Below are 17735 nucleotides of genomic sequence, written 5' to 3'. Positions count from 1 at the left end.
CCTTTGTGGCTAATAAGCATTCTCTGAGCTTTCTGCTGATGACTTAGTTAAGACTTTTAGAGCCCACTCACCTTCTTCCCAGACTGCCTTCCTGATATTGAGCTAAACTGCCCACAGAGAGTCATCAATGATTAACATTTAGTCTGTGCCCAACATCTGCTCACGCAGGACACAGGCTTAAAGACTCAATTCTTTGTCTCACCGGCAGGACTCAATTCTCAGAAGCAACATGAAAGATGATCACCATCCAGTAATCTTTATAAAAGGATGCCTATTAGCCCAAGTGGTCCCTGGTGTGTGTACTTTTGTGTGAAAGGTTATAGTGAAAAAGTACTGGTCCCCAGGCCTGCCCGGCCATAGGTCCCAGAGCACAGATTCTATACTTTCACACCTTCTTTTTTTTTCTTCATTTAAGGACCTAGAAATTCTCTTAAAGTTTAAAATCTTAACATAATAATCCACTTAATAGGGCAAGCTAGATAGCAATGGTAGGAAAAGGGGAACAGATAAGTACAACTCTACATGTGGATCATCATACATTAAATAGGGGCAACGGTAATCAAAATGATCCCTTTTGCATTTTGAGGGAGGGATGGAGGAAGCACAAAGTCCAATCTATACCATATATTTCACTCAGTTTGGTTCTAAATACTCCAACTTTTTAAGGGACAGAATTAAAAATATGTTGTAAATCTTAATTTAAATAGACTGCATAAAAACTACCACTTGTCTTAGTTTAAAACAGGAAACAGTTTCAGCAGAAAGCTGCTTTCAGCAATTTATAGAAGAAAGCTTGAATATTCTCTGTAACAATTACTTTTCTTTAAGTTGTACAAAAGCATGTATACATTTGACCCTTGAACAACACAGGGGTCAGGGTGCCAACTCTTTCACACAGTTGTCAATTCCCTCTCCTTCTACACCTCTTAGTCTAAAGGATTCATGCCAGGGTTCTTAAGAAATTCTGAGTCCTTTGTGGCTAATTAGTGTTCTCTGAACTTTTGCCAACCACTTAGACTAACTTTATAAAAAAAAATAAGTGAAGTCTCTCAGTCGTGTCCGACTCTATGCAACCCCATGGACTGTAGCCTACTAGGCTCCTCTGTCCATGGGATTTTCCAGGCAAGAATACTGGAGTGGGTTGCCATTTCCTTCTCCAAGACTAACTCTGTAGTCTCTGTTATCTATGGTTCCTGCAGCCATGGATTCAATCAACAGCGGACTGTGTTGTACTAGAGTACGTAGTATTTATTTTTAAAAATTTCTATATAAGTGGACCCCCATAATTTTTTTCATCATAAGTTGATTTTACTACATTCACGTATTAAACAATACACCCACTGGTGGCCAATACCATATATTAATGACCAAAACAAGATAAAAAGGGGGTAGCACCTCACTCCCTTAAAAAAGCCCTGCCCCTTCCCTGGATTAATGCACATGCCTTCCACTCCCCATCATTTGTCTCACTCCTTCTCCCTTTAGATTAAATTCCTCTTGCCAGGGTGAGAAGTTCATCTCTGATGGACCCACACAATCTAAAGCTGTTGTTCAAGGGTCAACTGTAGGAAGCAGTGTGTAGTCATGGCATGATCCAGGCAAACTTAGATTTGAAACTTCCTTCACTTCTAGATCATGTGATCTGCTACAAGGTACCAGACTCAATGTCTTCATGGATAAAATAGAGGAAATGCACCTTCCTTACAGAGTTGGAGAAAGTGTTAATATATATAAAGTGCTTAGTGTACTATCAGGGATTTAAGTATGTGCTCAAAAAATAACTCCCACTCACACTATGTAGAGAAAAGCTTTATAATCTTAAGGGTTTATCAGCTGGAGAACAGATGCCCTCCAGTGTTAAATGTACTATCTTCAAACAATGTCCAAGTAAACCAAGACCTGAGTAATTCAATGCCCAAAAGAAACAGATTCTAGTTGGAACAATATTTCTACTTAAAGCGAATTTTATACTGTTCCATTAGATGTACAATTACTTTCCTGTCACATCAAGATAAGCACAGGCAGAAACAAAAAGTGGTTCACGGTTTACTCTGTTTATCCGCAAAACCCTAGCACCTATGCTACATATATTTAATGGCCTATTTTAAAAAATCTAAAGCTGTTTTTATTTAAATTGAAGTACTTCCCTGGTGGCTCAGAGGTTAAAGCGTCTGCCTGGAATGCGGGAGATCCGGGTTCGATACCTGGGTTGGGAAGATCCCCTGGAGAAGGAAATGGCAACCCACTCGAGTACTCTTGCCTGGAAAATCCCATGGAGGGAGGAGCCTGGTAGGCTACAGTCCATGGGGTCGCAAAGAGTCAGACACGACTGAGCGACTTCACTTTCTCTATAGTTGATTTACAATACTGTGTTAGTTTCAGGTGTACAGCAAAGTGATTCATATATATACATATATATATATTCTTTTTCAGAGTCTTTTCCCTTTTAGGTTATTACAAAATATCAAATATAGTTCTCTGTGCTATACAGTAGGCCCTGTTGCTTGCACATTTTATATATAGTAGTGAGAGTTGGACTGTGAAGAAAGCTGAGTGCCGAAGAATTGATGCTTTTGAACTGTGGTGTTGAAGAAGACTTGAGAGTCCCCTGGACTGCAAGGAGATCCAACCAGTCCATCTTAAAGGAAATTAGTCCTGAATATTCATTGGAAGGACTGATGTTGAAGCTGAAACTCCCAATAATTTGGCCACCTGATGTGAAGAACTGACTGACTGGAAAAGACCCTGATGCTAGGAAAGATTGAAAGCAGGAGGAGAAGGGGACGACAGAGGACGAGATGGTTGGATGGCATCACCGACTCGATGGACATGAGTTCGAGCAAGCTTTGGGAGTTGGTGATGGACAGGGAAGCCTGGCGTGCCGTATAGTCATAAGGGATTTGATTTAGGTCATATCTGAATGGTCTAGTGGTTTTCCCTACTTTCTTCAATTTAAGTCTGAATTTGGCAATAAGGAGCTCATGATCTGAGCCACAGTCAGCTCCCAGACTTGTTTTTGCTGACTGTATAGAGCTTCTCCATCTTTGGCTGCAAAGAACAGAATCAATCTGATTTCGGTGTTGACCATCTGGTGATGTCCATGTGTAGAGTCTTCTCTTGTGTTGTTGGAAGAGGGTGTTTGCTATGACCAGTGCATCAAATGGCATTATTTTATCATTTTTTATAGTTGAGAAATGTTCCATTGTGTGTGTGTGTGTGTATACATATACACACACAGCACATCTTCTGTATCCATTCATAAAGCTCTGTTTTGAAGCCAGCTGTATTTTCCACACTGCTTGGCACATAGCTGGGGACTATGGGATTTCATATCATGCTGCACAATGACTCTGGTCTACCCCACTTCCACGTCAACACTCCTCTCTATTATCCTCTGTATTCTCTACAGCAGTGGCGACCAACTGATGGCCTATAGACAACTGATGATATGTGGCCCAAAGACTATACAATGTTTGCTCTGGCTCACTCAGAATTATTCTTTTTTTATTAGTTGTAAACATTTTAATAGCAAGAGATAAAATTCAAACATCCAGAATTCTGGCTTCTCTTAGAAAACTGAAGAGTTAGAAATTGTCTATAAATTCTCACATGGCAAAGGTATATTAGAGCTAAGTGGTGACAGCCTTCTTTGGATGGAACATGAGCTCTGCAGTTGACCACTCTCTACTGTTCCCTACAGCTCTGGACCCTGGCTGCTGCAGTCAGTCACATGAAGGATGTAATGAACCTCAAGTGGTCCTTCAGGGGTTTATGCTGTCCAGTTCCACTCAAGCCTTTTAACCTCAAGTTGCAAGTTTTTTTTTTTTTTTTAATTTATTTATTTATCTTGGCTGTATCGGGTCTTAGTTGCAGCACACAGGATCTTTGCTGTGTCACACGGACGTTTCACTGTAGTGCACTGAGTCTCTAGTTGTGGTGTCCAGGTTCAATAGTTGTGGTGCATAGGATTAGTTGCTCTGCAGAATGTGGGATCTTAGTCCCCCAGGATCCAACCCACCTCCTCTGCACTGCAAAGTAGATTCTTAATCACTGGACTACCAGGGAGATATCTCAGGTTGGATGTAGGCATACAGAAGGAAAATGACGTAAAGTGACATTAACTGACTCATTGTTAACCATTTCCAAAGAGTATTACAAAAAACCAAACTCCAAATGAAAGACTCTACATGTGAAATGTGAGCCACAAGTGCCTGGCACATGATAAGTGCTCAGTAAATGATAGCTGGCATTGTAATTGGTATTATTTCACTGTACTCCATTGAATAAACATAACCTCAGAGAATAGACAGGTGTTTTACAAGAAGTTTTTGAAAAATAAGAATGCAAGAGATTTGCCTCACAGGACATGAGATATATAATGAAGCTATAATAAATATTCCAGTACTATATTCATGTAACTTATATAATACTGCACATCAACTATATTTCAAAAAAAATTAAAAACAAACAAACAGAAAAACCCAAACCAAACCAAACAAAAACTCAGTACTGGTAGAAGAATAGACAAATCAATGGTATAGAAAAAAAACCCCAAAGACAGACTTAGGTACAATATATAAGAATTTAATACATGATTGAATTGACATCTCACTGCAGAAGAAAGGATAGATTAATCATTAATTGGTCCTGGAACAACTGACTGAATCCCAAATAAACTTTTTTCAAAGAAGGGAAACCTCTAAAGGACTACAAGAAAAAAAGGTAGAATAATTATTTGATATTCAGGTGGGGAAAACTTTTCTAAGTAGAAAAACCAAGAGAGAAACCACGAAGGAAAAGTTAAACAGACTTGACAAGAGAAAATAAAAATTTAGTTCAGTTCAGTTGCTCAGTCGTGTCCGACTCTGACCCCATGAACTGCAGCACTCCAGGCCTCCCTCTCCATCACCAACTCCCAGAGTCCGCCCAAACCCATGTCCATTGTGTCGGTGATAAAAATTGATGTACATTATAAAAAATATAAAAGAAATTAACTGTGGGCATTACTACAGAATAAGATTCTCCACTCACTGAAGACTTGCTGTGTCTAAGCCCATGCTCAGAGCACCATAGACTCTCTTCATACTCATGGTAACAGGCACTGTAAACACTATTTTAGCCCTACTTTACATATGAGGTTCAGAGCTTATCAGACATTAATTGAAGTAAAATACTGCAAACTTATTCTCAAAGCTATTATTAAGTATATTAATGAAAGTGTTAAGTAGTTAGTCAGACACAAGTGGGTCCCTGCTCCATCCTGGATGGGGCCATCTTTTCCTCCCTGACCTGGACACTGGTGATCAGAACATGCCCAGAGATCCTCCCTTAATTGTGGTCAAGACAGTTAAATTTCCAGACTTATCAGGCCCAAATAAGATAAAACATTCCATCACATGTTGGCGCAGGCACACTAAGCCCTAAAACCCTAAAAGGTGACACAGTATAACCTGGGGTTCATTATTCTGTATTTGTAATAAACTAGTATTGCAGTATTTGTCCTGGTCCGCACTGCCCCCTGTGCCCTGCCCCAACCCCACAAGGGTTTTTCTTGGGTGCTTGTGGGTAAGTGCCTGCACACAAGGAGAAAAGTTATATAACCTAAAACTGACAATCAATGTGTCAAATGATGCAGTACACAGGGAGGGACTTGCCACTACTTCGAAAAACCAATCCTATCCCCAGCTGGAAAGTGAAAGTGAAGTCGCTCAGTCGTGTCCAACTCTTTGCAACCCCATGGACTATAGCCCATTAGGCTCCTCCATCCATGGGATTCTCCAGGCAAGAGTACTGGAGTGGGTTGCCATTTCCTTCTCCAGAGGGCTGCTTCTAGTTTCCACACAGCCACTGTCCTCTTCTCTCTTGGGAGTATACTTTCACTTTGTTTAATAAAACTTCTGCTGCTTAAAAGTGTTCTATGTCGTTTGATTGAATTCTTTTCTTCGGGAGGTCAAGGACTGAGTTGCCATTTTGCTGGTAACAAAAGTGTTATGTTAGACGGTGAGATCATGGGTGATGTTTTTTTCTTGGTTTGGTTTTCCAAACTCTTCAGTATTTTATATTACATTTACTGTCAGAGAAAAGACACATTATAGAACTACTTTTTGAATTCTTTGTCACAGCTCTGTTATCTTAGAGTAAAACACGGGGAGTTCTTTATAAATAAATAAAATGGGGTAGAGAAAGAGTGATAATAACACTTACTAGGTGTCTACCAAAAGCTAGACACTGTAAGAGTTGATTTATCTGCATTATATTTCATCCTAACCTAAAGCCTATGAGGACAGGTATATTTTTTCCACTTACTGAAGGAGGAAACTGAGACTCAGAGGTTTCACCGAGCTTGCTAGGGTAGGAAACACACCTTCAACATTTGGGCTCTTCCTACTGTGGCTTCACACCTGTAGCAGAGCACTAAGCTTATACCTGCTGACTGCGTGTGATAGTATTAAAGTGTCTCTTCTTACACTAGCAGATCGTACACTTACACACCGCTTTCTCAAATTTTAGAAAAATCTCTGGAGCTCATTGATTCAGTACCACCAAACAGATGGGTGCCCATCCTGCTCTGAAACATTTCACAGGAACAAGGGTTAAAAAATTCCACTGGCAACTGGTACTTATGCTTAAAATTAATCTGTCATGACAAGAAGTATTCTACTATTTTTAATATGTTGACCTCATCTCAACATTTCTATGAAAACAAGAGACATGACACTCCAATGGTAACCAGTCTCCACATTGGAATACTTCATATTCCAAGGATGAGGTTAGAATCACTCTCCCTAAACCTTCACTCCCATGATTGATTTGCTACTATGTCAATGCTTTCCTTGAATCTTCAAGCATCATGCCTACCTCTTGAAGACGCAAAATGGACAAAACTTGTACAAGAAACACCAACTTGTAGTTTGGATATATATCACAGGACTATTAGGACTAAATTGCTGACTACTGTTTAGCTTGGAATGAGCTGAAAATTTTCTGTATGTTTTCACCTGGTTACCATCTTGATATCATGTGATTTGTTTCCTTCCTTCAGCACTTCTTTTTGAGATCCTTACAGTTTTATATCATTCTCTTAATCTTTTTTAGTCCAAATATTTGGTGATTAATCACTCATTTAAAAACATTTAAAGACCACCTATTGTATACTAGGCACTATGGAAGTTTCTGCAGAGACAAAAATAAGATCCTGTCTTTAAGGAGCTAAAAGCCTAAAGGAGGAGATGAAGTAAACAGACAACTCCTATACAGTGTTCCTAGTGTTTTCACAGAGGTATGAATTGATATTGTGCAATGTCAGAGGAGGAGCTGGGGTAATGAGGGAAAGTTTCTTGGAGGTGGTGCTCAGGAAGAATCATTAAAGACCAATAGGAGCTAGTAAGACATTGGAAGGACGTTATTTTCTGCACATTTTGGAAACTGTGAGAGTAAAAAGTGCCTATGGGAAGCGAAAACAGACAGCCATCTCTCTGAATATAAGCTATTTAGTGATGGATACAAAATGTAATGATGATTATTGTTACTGCATCCATCAACTTTTTTGATGAAGATGAGTTGTTCCAAAACCAAATTTTAAAAAACATAATTTTGCAGAATGTTGTGGCTGTTACTAATTATTTTAATAATGACCTTCCAAATACTTTACATCCAAAGAGTATTATGAACCACAGGAATGTATTTTGCTAATGAAATGTGAAATCTACTTCTTCGCATTAATCATAGAACTCCAATAAAGCAGACTCCAGGCATGCTCAACACCATCACCACAGGACTCTCTCCCTTTGGCTACATGTGAGTGAATGGACAGTGCAATGTTCCTCTTCAATCACTTAAAGGTTAATGGTGAGAAAGTCAATTTTTATCTTTGGTCTATTAGATAAGGGCATCAGTACATTAGAATTGATTTTTAGGGGCTGGAGAAAAGTGGTTAAGAAAAACAACTCAAGATGAAAAGAGTGCTTCACAGTGAGAGTCCTACATGCTCAGATACAGAAAGAGAGAGGACCAAGCCACTCCTCTGTGAACTGTTACTCCCTAAGTATCAATCCCTCCATTTGACCCTAGAAACAGCAGTTTCTTTGCTAGTATTTTCCAGGCCAGTACCACAGTCTTCTGCAGCAGGATAAAGCAAAAACAAAAAACCCCCATGGCATGTTAATTTTGAACAATAGTAGACAGTTGCAAAAAAGGAGTAAGTGTCACAACAACTTTTCACTAAAGCTTTCAAACAACATTAAATGAATTAAAGAACAATGGCTAGGGTAGACAAGATTCTCAGGGAAAATAAAAAATAAAAGGTTGTGAATTAAGGGATAAAAGATAAATGATTTTCCGGAAAAATGGACTCTAAGGAAATTTATCCATGTATTACAATTAATTTCGCTCAGTCGTATTAGACTCTTTGTGACCCCGTGGACTATATAGTCCATGGAATTCTCCAGGCCAGAATACTGGAGTGGGTAGCCTATCCCTTCTCCAGGGGAATCTTCCTGACCCAGGAATTAAACTGAGGTCTCCTGCAATAATAAGCTTTGGGAAGAATATATATTATGTTTCAAAATAAGAATATGATTGAAATAGTTATACTTGATCAAGGCACAATGTACAACACCATGAGAAAAAAACATTTTTCAATTAAACTCAAAAACTTTATCTTGAAAGAAGAAACAATGAACCTATCTTTGAAAGTGAGTGTTAGATGTATTTTTAAAATCTTTTACCTGATTTAAATAATTTAGGCACTTTTCAAGACACCAAAGGCAACAAATGCAAGATTTCAGCACACATCGAGCACAAGCATTTTCCTAGAAAGAATGAATAATGAAAATAATTAAAGATCAAAGAATCAAACCATACCAGGTAGAATATTATAAATTTTAGAAAAGTAAAAATTACGAAAAATCACAACCTATGCTTTAAAGGCTCCACACTCACCCTTTTTCCCCTCAAAATGTAATGGTTGAATTGTTTTTAATCAGTTCAATCCAACATTTACTTAGTACCTATTGCATATAAGATAGAGTATATAAGACCAACAAAGAACTTAAAAGCATTAAACGTAACAAAGGTTAGAGTCAGAATGATACAGATCCTAGTGCAATGAGAGTGGAGAAGAGAGAGAGAAGATGCCCCTTGGGAGGTTAGAGGACTCAGGGGAGGTTTCTAGGAAGAGGGGGCATTTGAGCTAAGCTATACAGAAATGCATGTTGTTTCCGCAGTTAAGGACAGGAAGGAGGGTTCCAAGGAGGAAAGTGTGAATTCACACAGAGGAATAGAAGCACAGGATATTTGGGGAAACCTGTGATTAGATAAATTTTGCCAGAGCATACAGAGTACGAGAGTGGGAGATAAGGGGACTGAATTAGATTCCACTTGGCAAGCACATGGAAGAAAACATTCACACTTGGACTTAATATCATTGGGAATTTTGCTACGTGCAGAACTGAGATCTGGAATGTGCCCACAGAAAGTCCAGAAAAGATTTTTCCTTACCTTTCCTTTGAGCTGACTGTGAATGTACATAAGGATCATTCGTGGAATTTTGACTAACGTGATAATGAAAGAACCTTTTGCCACGGTACCAAGGTGATAACGAATAAGGCGATTCACTGATGCCAGAATTGGTGTAAATGGCAAATTCCTTTTATCCCTGTTTAAAACATGACCAAAAAGACAATTAAAGGCTTGACCAGGATAGAAACATAAAAAAGATTTAGTTCAAAAGAGAGTGAAAAATTAGTTCATTTTCCTTATTCTAGTTCTATGGCAGAATAGCAAAGAAACTACAAGTGCTTCAGATGTATCATGCAAAATTAATGTTTCATTTCTTTATGGTAGTTTCATGGCATTCTTATGCTCTAATACTTTAAGTTAAATAAAACTGCTTTAAAAGCTCTTACTAATAAACAGTTACGGTGTTAATTACATAATCAGATAATGGAATGTAGAAAGATGTTAGACTTGGCACCTCATTTTAATGGAAAACTGTCAGGCCTACTGTAGTGCATAGTTAGCTCTGAAATTAGGAAAGGAAGTCACAACACCTTTTCTGATCCATACAAATTAAAGACTTGTTAACCTTTGCTAGATCCTTATATAAGCAAAAATACTGGGTTGACCAAAAAGTTCACTCAGCTTTTTCCATACCACCTTATGTGGAAAAACCCAAAAGAACTTCTTGGCCAACCCAATACATAACACACTAACTAGATTTATTTTTCTCATAAATGTAATTTAAGTGTAGCATGACTTGCTATTCTAATTAATTTTTTAAGAAAGTTACAGGAGAGAATAAAGAATAAAATAATAACCTTCCATTTTCCTACCTCACAAAATTATCAACTACACATTCTGTCATATTGAGTTCCACTTACTTCTTAAAGAAATTAAACTCTTATCCGCCTCAGTTCCATTTCCTTCAGGCATAATCACTTAGATTATCTTAAGTTTTCTTTTTTTTCCCTTGCTTTTTTTTTTAATTGACGTATAATCAACCTACAATACTGTTAGTTCTGCATATATAACAGTGATTCACTATTTCTACACATTACAAATGATCACCACAATAAGTCTAGTTGTCATCTGTCACCATACAAAATGATCACAATATTATCACCCATATTCCCCATGTGAGACTTTTCATCCCCATCATCATTCTTTTTTGTAACCGGAAGTTTGTACATTTTAATCTCCTTCACCTATTTCACTCACAGCCTCGACCCAGTCATTTGATTTTTCTCTGTATCTATGAGGCTTCCCTGATAGCTCAGTTGGTAAAGAATCCACCTGCAATGCAGAAGACCCTGCTTCGATTCCTGGGTCAGGAAGATCTGCTGGAGAAGGGATAGGCTACCCACTCCAATATTCTTGCATTTCCCTTGTGGCTCAGCTGGTAAAGAATCCACCTGCAATGCCGGAGACCTGGGTTCAATCCCTGGGTTGGGATGATCCCCTGGAGAAGGAAAAGGCTACCTATTCCAGTATTCTGGCCTGGAGAATTCCATGGACTGTATAGTCCGTGAGGTTGCAAAGAGTCAGACACAACTGAGCGACTTTCATTTGAGTCTATTTCACATGAGTCTATTTGTTATGTTTATCTGTTTTGTTTTTTAGATTCCACATGTAAGTGAAATCATACAGGTATCTGACATTCTCTGCCTGACTTATTTCACTTATTATAATACCCTCTAGGTCCATCCATGTTGTTACAACTTAAGTTTTCTGACAAGTATAAATTCTTACCTAGTAAAATAGTAGGTCACCACAGCTCCTGCCACAGTCATCTGCTGACAGGCTAAAATAAACTCACTGATCCAAATCAGGCCCACCACATGGTACCACCACATGTACTGCAGAGGCCCTGACATTTTGAACTCCACAAAGCCTTGTTCATTCTGAACAGCACTACCTAGGAAAATATCAAAGAAGGAAAGAAGAAGCACATAAAGTATAAACCAAAAAAACATGGCCATTAAATCTAGGAGATTAAGCTAATTTCCAACAATATATCCCTACCCCCAAACCACTGGCATTATTATCACAGTGTTATTTCATTAAGGGACAAAAATAATTATCACTTCAAAAGTTGTATAGCAGAACACTGTAAAATCAAGCATTTTGTTTTCCTCAAAGGCAACATATATAGCTTTTAAAAGTTGCTCTGTTTGAATGTAATTCTTACCACATTATCAGCTATTTAGTTTAGTTATGAATTTTCCAACACTTCAGTTTTCTTAAAGAGCTATTACTTGTCCAATAATTACAGATATAAAATTAGCAAAGTACAGAAATTAATATTATTTTGAATTGGTGGTGTGTTGAATGACCAGAGAAGTTACATATATGCTTATTATCCTTATACCACTTTTCACAATTAATTCCATTTAGACATACATAACTTTTGATATTGGAGAAGGCAATGGCACCCCACTCCAGTACTCTTGCCTGGAAAATCCCTTGGATGGAGGAGCCTGGTAGGCTGCAGTCCATGGGGTCGCTAAGAGTCAGACACGACTGAGCAACTTCACTTTGACTTTTCACTTTCATGCATTGGAGAAGGAAATCGCAACCCACTCCAGTGTTCTTGCCTAGAGAGTCCCAGGGATGGAGGAGCCTGGTGGGCTGCCATCTATGGGGTCGCACAGAGTTGGACACGACTGAAGCGACTTAGAAGCAGCAGAAGCAACTTTTGATATTAAGTATGGCTACAAGTAAGTCTGAGCATCTAACTATGAATTGTATCACCACTAGCTCTATATAGATTCAGGTCATTTCCAAACTAGAAAATCCCAAGGAGGCAGGCTGATCTTTGGCTGTCACTGGAGTTTGAGGCAACTCCAGAGGAGCACTGCATTCATTGGTTCAACTCAGAATGAATCTAATGTCTGAGTCAGTACAGGAGCCTACTTCAAGTCCACAACCATCTCAAAACTGGATATGATTTCAGGCCCTACCTGGTTTAGACTCACTTTGCTGGGAAAATCTAAATATCATGAATGGGGAATGTGTTATTATTATTTTTTTAACTTTCCTTTTTATATTGGGGTATAGCAGATTAACAATGTTGTGATAGTTTCAGGTAAACTGAGTGAAAGGACTCATCCATCCAAACTCACGTATCCGTTCCCCCCAAAACTCTCCTCCCCTCCAGGCTGTCATATAATATATCCCTGTGCTATGGAGTAGGTCCTTCTTGGTTATCCATTTTAAATATAGCAGTGTGCATGTGTCCATCCCAAACTCCCAAACTATCCCTTCCCCACATTCTCACCCCTGGCAACCATTAGTTAGTTCTCTAAGTCTATTTCTGCTAAGTAAGTTCATCTGTAAAAAGGTAGTGTGTTATTGAAGAGCCATAACCTCTGTTATTTCTGATGGCTTATCAGACCTTACTCCATAAATGTCTTAAGAATTATATTTCTCTGATGTTTTAAAATATTTTAATGCAAATCAGTTTCATTGCTAAAAGAAAGCAGCAACATGTCTTCTTACCGGCTGTGCCAAGAAAGAGAAGTGTCATGATCCAGTACACCCAAAACAGGACAAGAGCAAAGAAAGTCCAAAAGGGCTGGAAGACTAGCAGTGGCAAGTGAATGAAGACCTTGCCAGCCACGTGGAACAAGGCAATGGTGAGAGCAACCCGCTTGCGCATCACCAGCATGACCAGGAACAAGATAACCTGTATGCAGAAAATGGACAGGAAGGTTCAAGCTGCTGTTTCAAGCGGTAAAAACGGAAACGATGGTGGAAAAATTTTAATATAACTCTTAATTCCACTTATCATTTTTCATTATTTACTGAAAATGTCCTCTAAACGTAAACATAGAAGAATTTCTAAATTATTATTCATCCTAGAATGCTACTTTTCCATTTCCTACTCATTACAAATCAAAACATGTCGCTTGTCATCAGGATGAGACTCATAAAATTTTGTAAACTGGGGAGAAGACCATATGCTATGATCACAAAAGCACAGGTATTTGTACTTCCTCTCCCTTATTGGATCATGAGCTCCTTAAGAGCAGGGTTCATGTCAAACTTATTCACTCCCCACTCTGCCCTGGCACTTGGCACAGAGAAATGTACTTAAAAGATGATTAATAAGTATTTGCACAATGATAGCACAATGGTTTTATAGCGGCTTTATTTTTAGTTTCTAATGCTCAATGAAAAGCTTGGGATTGCTCCAAGAAGTAAACTGAGATTTTTTTTCCCCTTTTATCAGATATGAGAGGGAGATACACCAAAAATATAAATATAGATTATTGAACCATGTTAATTAATAATTTTACTGTAATTAGTATAGTAATTATACTAGTGAAGCTCATCTCTATTTTTGGAATAATGTTGTTAAAAGTTTAAAAGGAAAAAAAATGGGAAAATAGTGAAAAACAGAATGACATGAGATGGCTTATTTCTTAATATACTTTTCTATAATAAAGAGAACTGTTTTTTAAAAATAGTTACATTATTTCATGACAGTAAGATATATGTTCTTCATAGAAAATGATAATTAATATTCTAGGTGAACATTCCCTCTCAAAAAGCAGACAGTGCAGAACAAAATGTCATATCAAACAGTACCCATCAATAAGAGAAGCCTCTGAAGACTTCTGAGGAGGTCATACCCCACGGTATGAGAGATTTAACCTGACAGTGATCAAGGGTAGGCTTGCAATAGCTAGGGGTAAGGTTCTGCTTCATTAATGGTCTATAAATAAAACATTAACCTGAAAGACACACCGAGGCCTGTACTTACCGTGAACACTGTTGCTGAAATGGCATAGATGAGGAGGGCCCGAAGATTGGCCTCAGCTACCTGAGGCTGATCAGGAATAACCGTTTCTTTGGGAGACTTTCTTTGCTTTGCATACAGCCACCAGAGCACACCTGTGCCACCTGGAGACAGGAAACAATTTTGCAATAATTAGCACAAGAGAATGTGTACAATAAATCCTCAATTTTCTCGACCCTTCCTATACCTCACCATGGACTAACAGCAACAATCCATTTGACTGGGAGGTGTGTGGTTGTCACTTATTGCCAGCAAAAGGGAACTCCAATGACTCTGCTATCATCTTCCACATTACGCACTTACAAATATTTAACTGTATCAAATGAACTTCCTTTAACTATATTATCAATTCTGAAGCTGAGAGAGAGCCCAGCAAGGACAGATACCCCTGAGAGGACTAGTCACTGAAGAGAGCCTCAGCATCTGTTTAAGCTAGGGAGTGTGTGGAAAGCAAGTAAAGGGCATAGAAATCAGCAATGAAGGGACTTCCCCAGTGATCCAGTGGTTAAGACTCCACACTTCTAAGGCAGGGAGCATGGGTTAGATCCCTGGTTGGGCAACTAAGATCCCACATGTCACACAGTTTTGTGACCAATTAAAAAAAAAAAAAGAACGAAAGTTAAAAAAAAAAAATCAGCAATGAAGTTGAGGAAGGCAAAGATCTTCTTTGCTGTACAATAACCCCAGTGCTTAGTGATGACACACTCACATAGTTGATAAAATATTCATACTATGAATAAATGAAGATCAAATGAGTAGTTCCTACCATAGGTAGGAACAAAGGAAATCTTTGACAGTTTGATAGCAGTGGGCACTAGAAATGGGACTTCTTATCTCTATCACTTGCTCAGAGATTTTAGATTGAAGAGGGAGGCATAACTGCATCCAAATAAGAGAGCTGCATCAGACACCTTCATTCAATTCATTCGGCATATTTTGAGTGCCCACAGCATCTACTGTTCTAGGGGTTAAGGCCTGCATGCATGCATACTCAGTCATGTCTGACTCTTTTGTGACCCCATAGGCTGTAGCCTTCCAGGCCCTTCTGTCCATGGGATTTCCCAGGCAAGAATACCAGAATGGGTTCTCATTTCCTACTCCAGGGGATCTTCCTGACCTAGGGATCGAACCCACGTCTCTGGTGTCTCCTGCATTGGCAGGTAGACTCTTTACTAACTTTGCCACCTGGGAAAACCCCTAGGAGTTGAGGACAGAGGACAGAGCAGTAAAAAACCAAGCCCCCAACATCATCTCTCCTGGAGCTTATATAGTTTGGGGGGAACAAAAAAAATAAGGAAACAACCAAAACCACAGTATATTAAACCTTAAAAAAAAGCTGCTTAGTAAGAGGGATAGAAGTGTTAGTGTTGGGAAAGCAGTACAATTTTATATATGATGGGTAACTAAGTCCTCTCTGGGGTGAGATGATATCTGAGCAAAAGAGTCAAAGACAGGGAGAAAACAAATCTATGAAACAAAGGAAAGAGTGTTCCAGGCAAGAAGGAATAGCAAGTTCTAAGATGCTGAGATGGGGCCATGCCTAGCAGGAGAGAAAGTAAGAGGCCATTATAGCCACAGCAATGAGCAATGGAAAAAGTGATAACAGATGTGGGTAGAGCAGGAGCTGGCTTCCAGATCATACTGTAAGGCCTTGTAGGCTATGGTAAGGAAATGGGAGATTCAGAGTAGATGTATATATCTAGGTGGAAAAGAGAAATGCCTGAGAGAGAAGCACTGGGCTAAGGAGATCAACCCTGGGATTTCTTTGGAAGGAATGATGCTAAAGCTGAAACTCCAGTACTTTGGCCACCTCATGTGAAGAGTTGACTCATTGGAAAAGACTTTGATGCTGGGAGGGATTGGGGGCAAGAGAAGAAGGGGATGACAGAGGATGAGATGGCTGGATGGCATCATTGACTTGATGGACGCAAGTCTGAGTGAATTCCGGGATTTGGTGACGGACAGGGAGGCCTGGAGTCCCGCAATTCATGGGGTCGCAAAGAGTCGGACACGACTGAGTGACTGAACTGAACTGAACTGAACTGAAGATCTATGCAAATCAACTCAACTCATCTGCACTCAAGTCAAGAGTGAATAGTGTCAAAGGGAAATTCCTTAGTATTTGTAAGCAAATACTAAGCATGAGTTTTTCTTCTACTGAAGATGAGTAAGCAAAACAACTGAGTCTATGGAAAATGTTTTTGAGAAAGGGAAATACTACTTCCATTTTGGAATCTTGAAAGAAAATTGCCTGGAAAACTATTTAATATCCTCAGAAACAGGAATAAAATACATTCTTTCTAAACAGAAAAAGTTGAGAGAAAGGCTGAAGTTACAGGAAAATACATAGAATAAGATAATTGTTATGACATTAAGGACATTGTTAGTAACATCCACAGTAGATATCATTTATTAACCATTTAAACTTGTGCCAGGAATTAGCACAAACAGATGTAACCACATTTAATTACAATGCTATTAAGTGGGTATTATCAGTGCCACTTTACAAACGATGAAACTGAAAATTTAGGGAAGTTCAATAGCATGCCAAATGCCAGATATCTGGTAAGTGGGAGAGCTAGGATTCAAGCTAGAGCTAGTCTATCACTGACTCAATGGACATGAGTTTGAGCAAACTCCAGGAGATGGTGAAGGACAGGGAAGCCTGGCATGCTGCAGTCCATGGGGTTGCAAAGAGTCTGACACAACTGAGCAACTGAACAACAGATAGGATTCAAATCTACTTTTATTCTAAAAGCTATTTATCTGTTATGAACTGAACGCTTATATGTCCCCAAAATCCATCTACTGAATCCTAATCCTCACTATGGTGGTATTTGGAGGTGGGGCCTTTAGAAGATGAAGGGGTCATAAGAGTGGAGCCCTCATGAATAGGATTAGTGCCCTTTTTATAAAAGAGACCTCAGGGAGCTCCTATCCCTCTTCTGCCGTGTGAGAACAGCAATCAGATGGCTGGAAACAGGAAGTCAGCCTTCAGATGCCAAATCTGCTGGTGCCCTGATCTTGTACGCTCCAACCTTCACAACTTTGAGAAATAAATGTTTATGGTTTATAGGGCTATGGTACTTTGCTACAACAGTCCAATATGACTAAGACATCATCTGGCACACAATTAGATTTGAAGGCTACAAACTGAAATGAAAAGTGTGATGGTTGAGAGAAGGAAGAACTACAAATTAGATTAAACTGGAATAACAAAATTAAGTAATCAAGTACAGAAGTGATACTGAGGAAAAGTCAATCAGTGATATAGCAGATAAACTTGAAGAGCTCTTCCTGAATGTAAAGAAAACAACAAAAGGACTAAAAATGCTAATTTGGTAGATGACTGGAGAATAACAAGAATCTTAAGTCAAAAACCACTAGAATAGAAACAATAATCAAACACAGAAATAAAGAAAACTTTTCAAAGTTA

At 38.8% G+C, this 17735-nt stretch overlaps 1 protein-coding gene across 3 annotated transcripts in view; it reads right to left on the bottom strand.

Moving 5' to 3' along the window:
• Window positions 1-17735, bottom strand: part of SLC44A1 (solute carrier family 44 member 1) — a 218240-nt gene that overhangs the window by 71159 nt on the left and 129346 nt on the right. For all 3 annotated transcript variants that reach the window (XM_052644681.1, XM_052644682.1, XM_052644680.1), the window contains exons 8-12: window positions 14264-14403; window positions 12997-13183; window positions 11248-11413; window positions 9499-9655; window positions 8727-8810 (exon numbers count right to left, since the gene is read on the bottom strand). In XM_052644681.1, the coding sequence (XP_052500641.1) occupies window positions 8727-8810; window positions 9499-9655; window positions 11248-11413; window positions 12997-13183; window positions 14264-14403 (734 nt within the window). The remainder of the gene's footprint in view (window positions 1-8726; window positions 8811-9498; window positions 9656-11247; window positions 11414-12996; window positions 13184-14263; window positions 14404-17735) is intronic.

This window comes from Budorcas taxicolor, chromosome 8 (genome assembly GCF_023091745.1).
Source record: "Budorcas taxicolor isolate Tak-1 chromosome 8, Takin1.1, whole genome shotgun sequence".
Taxonomy (NCBI): domain Eukaryota; kingdom Metazoa; phylum Chordata; class Mammalia; order Artiodactyla; family Bovidae; genus Budorcas; species Budorcas taxicolor.
This window is presented reverse-complemented; position numbering and strand designations above follow the sequence as displayed.